This window comes from Microtus oregoni, unplaced genomic scaffold (genome assembly GCF_018167655.1).
Source record: "Microtus oregoni isolate MIOR12 unplaced genomic scaffold, Mior012 000005F_ref0000423, whole genome shotgun sequence".
Taxonomy (NCBI): Eukaryota; Metazoa; Chordata; class Mammalia; order Rodentia; family Cricetidae; genus Microtus; species Microtus oregoni.
Window position 1 is genome coordinate 63,828,547 of NW_024543064.1, and position 1,349 is coordinate 63,829,895.

General features: G+C 41.9%; 1 protein-coding gene across 1 annotated transcript; it reads left to right on the forward strand.

Annotated features, from left to right (window-relative positions):
- On the forward strand, window positions 1–450 carry LOC121448008 (transcription initiation factor IIA subunit 2). The gene has a single exon (XM_041651541.1). The coding sequence runs from the start codon at window positions 4–6 to the stop codon at window positions 331–333; it is 330 nt and encodes a 109-aa protein (XP_041507475.1). The 5' UTR covers window positions 1–3; the 3' UTR covers window positions 334–450.
- The last annotated feature ends 899 nt before the right edge of the window (window positions 451–1,349 follow it).

Sequence of the window (1,349 nt, forward strand, 5' to 3'; positions counted from 1 at the left end):
GCCATGGCATATCAGTTATACAGAAATACAACTTTGGGAAACAGTCTTCAAGAGAGCCTTGATGAGCTCATACAGTCTCAACAGATCACCCCCCAGCTTGCCCTTCAAGTTCTACTTCAGTTTGATAAAGCTATAAATTCAGCATTGGCTCAGAGAGTCAGGAACAGAGTCAATTTCAGGGGCTCTCTAAATACATACAGATTCTGCGATAATGTTTGGACTTTTGTATTGAATGATGTTGAATTCAGAGAGGTGACAGAACTTATTAAAGTGGATAAAGTGAAAATTGTAGCCTGTGATGGTAAAAATACTGGCTCCAATACTACGGAATGAGTAAGAAATGCGGCTTTTTTATGCCACCTTCTGTTATTTTCATCGCTTTTTGAAGAGAAACATAGAAGAGACTTTTTTTAAATTTATTCTCACGGTGCAGAAATGACAACACTGTGCTATACTATCCAAGGGTTCCACAGAGAGAAGCATGTGGCTCTGTTCTCTTACATGACCGTTAGTACACAGCATAAATGGAACTTTTTTAAATGACAAATCAAAAGTGGTTGCCTTCAAAAGAATATTCTTCAATAAACTTGTTTCAAAACTTAAAAAAAAAAAAAGACCACTCCCACAGGCCATTTAAACTGCCCCCAAGAGAATGAACATGCGGTGTCCTGGTTTTCTCTGTTCTTTTTGGTTCTCCTTTCCCCTCTCTGTGTTTTCCCGGGGGGCCACCCGGGAGTGCTGGCATCCATTAAAACTGGGTGTCTTCTAACTTGGTTTGATTTGGTCTGATTGGCTTATTGCATTGGTGGAGAGGTTTGTCGGTCCAAGAAAATATTTAACACCTGTACTTCTAAGAAGACGCATGGCTGCAGAAGCACTTCCTCCGGCAGGCTTGCCTTTGGATATGGCAAAGCTGCATACACAGCAAAACACTGTCTTTCATTTGGTCGGCTGCCTGGACCCTGCTTGGACTGGACTACCCTGTGGGATCGATTGTCTCATTTTTGCCAAGACAGGTAGACTGAACCCTATCGCCACAGGAAAATCTGTCAGGCCTCCTGGGTTTAGCAGTTAAAGGCAAGCACTGCTTCTAAGTCTGGTATTCACCAAAGATTACGGAGAGGCTTGGCATTGCCTGAGTAACTGGAGAAACTGTCTCAATTCTACTCATTTATCCCTCTCAGATATGTCTGATGGTATCTGATGACTTAGGATACCCGTAGCTCATTAGTTTATTAGTTAAGTTTACTGCTAAAAATTCAGACAGGTGGGCCTTTTTCGTTAAGCTTCATAGTCCAGGTTCTAACAGGTTTCAGATATTACTTCGGAGGTTCCTAGGAGAAGTTCTG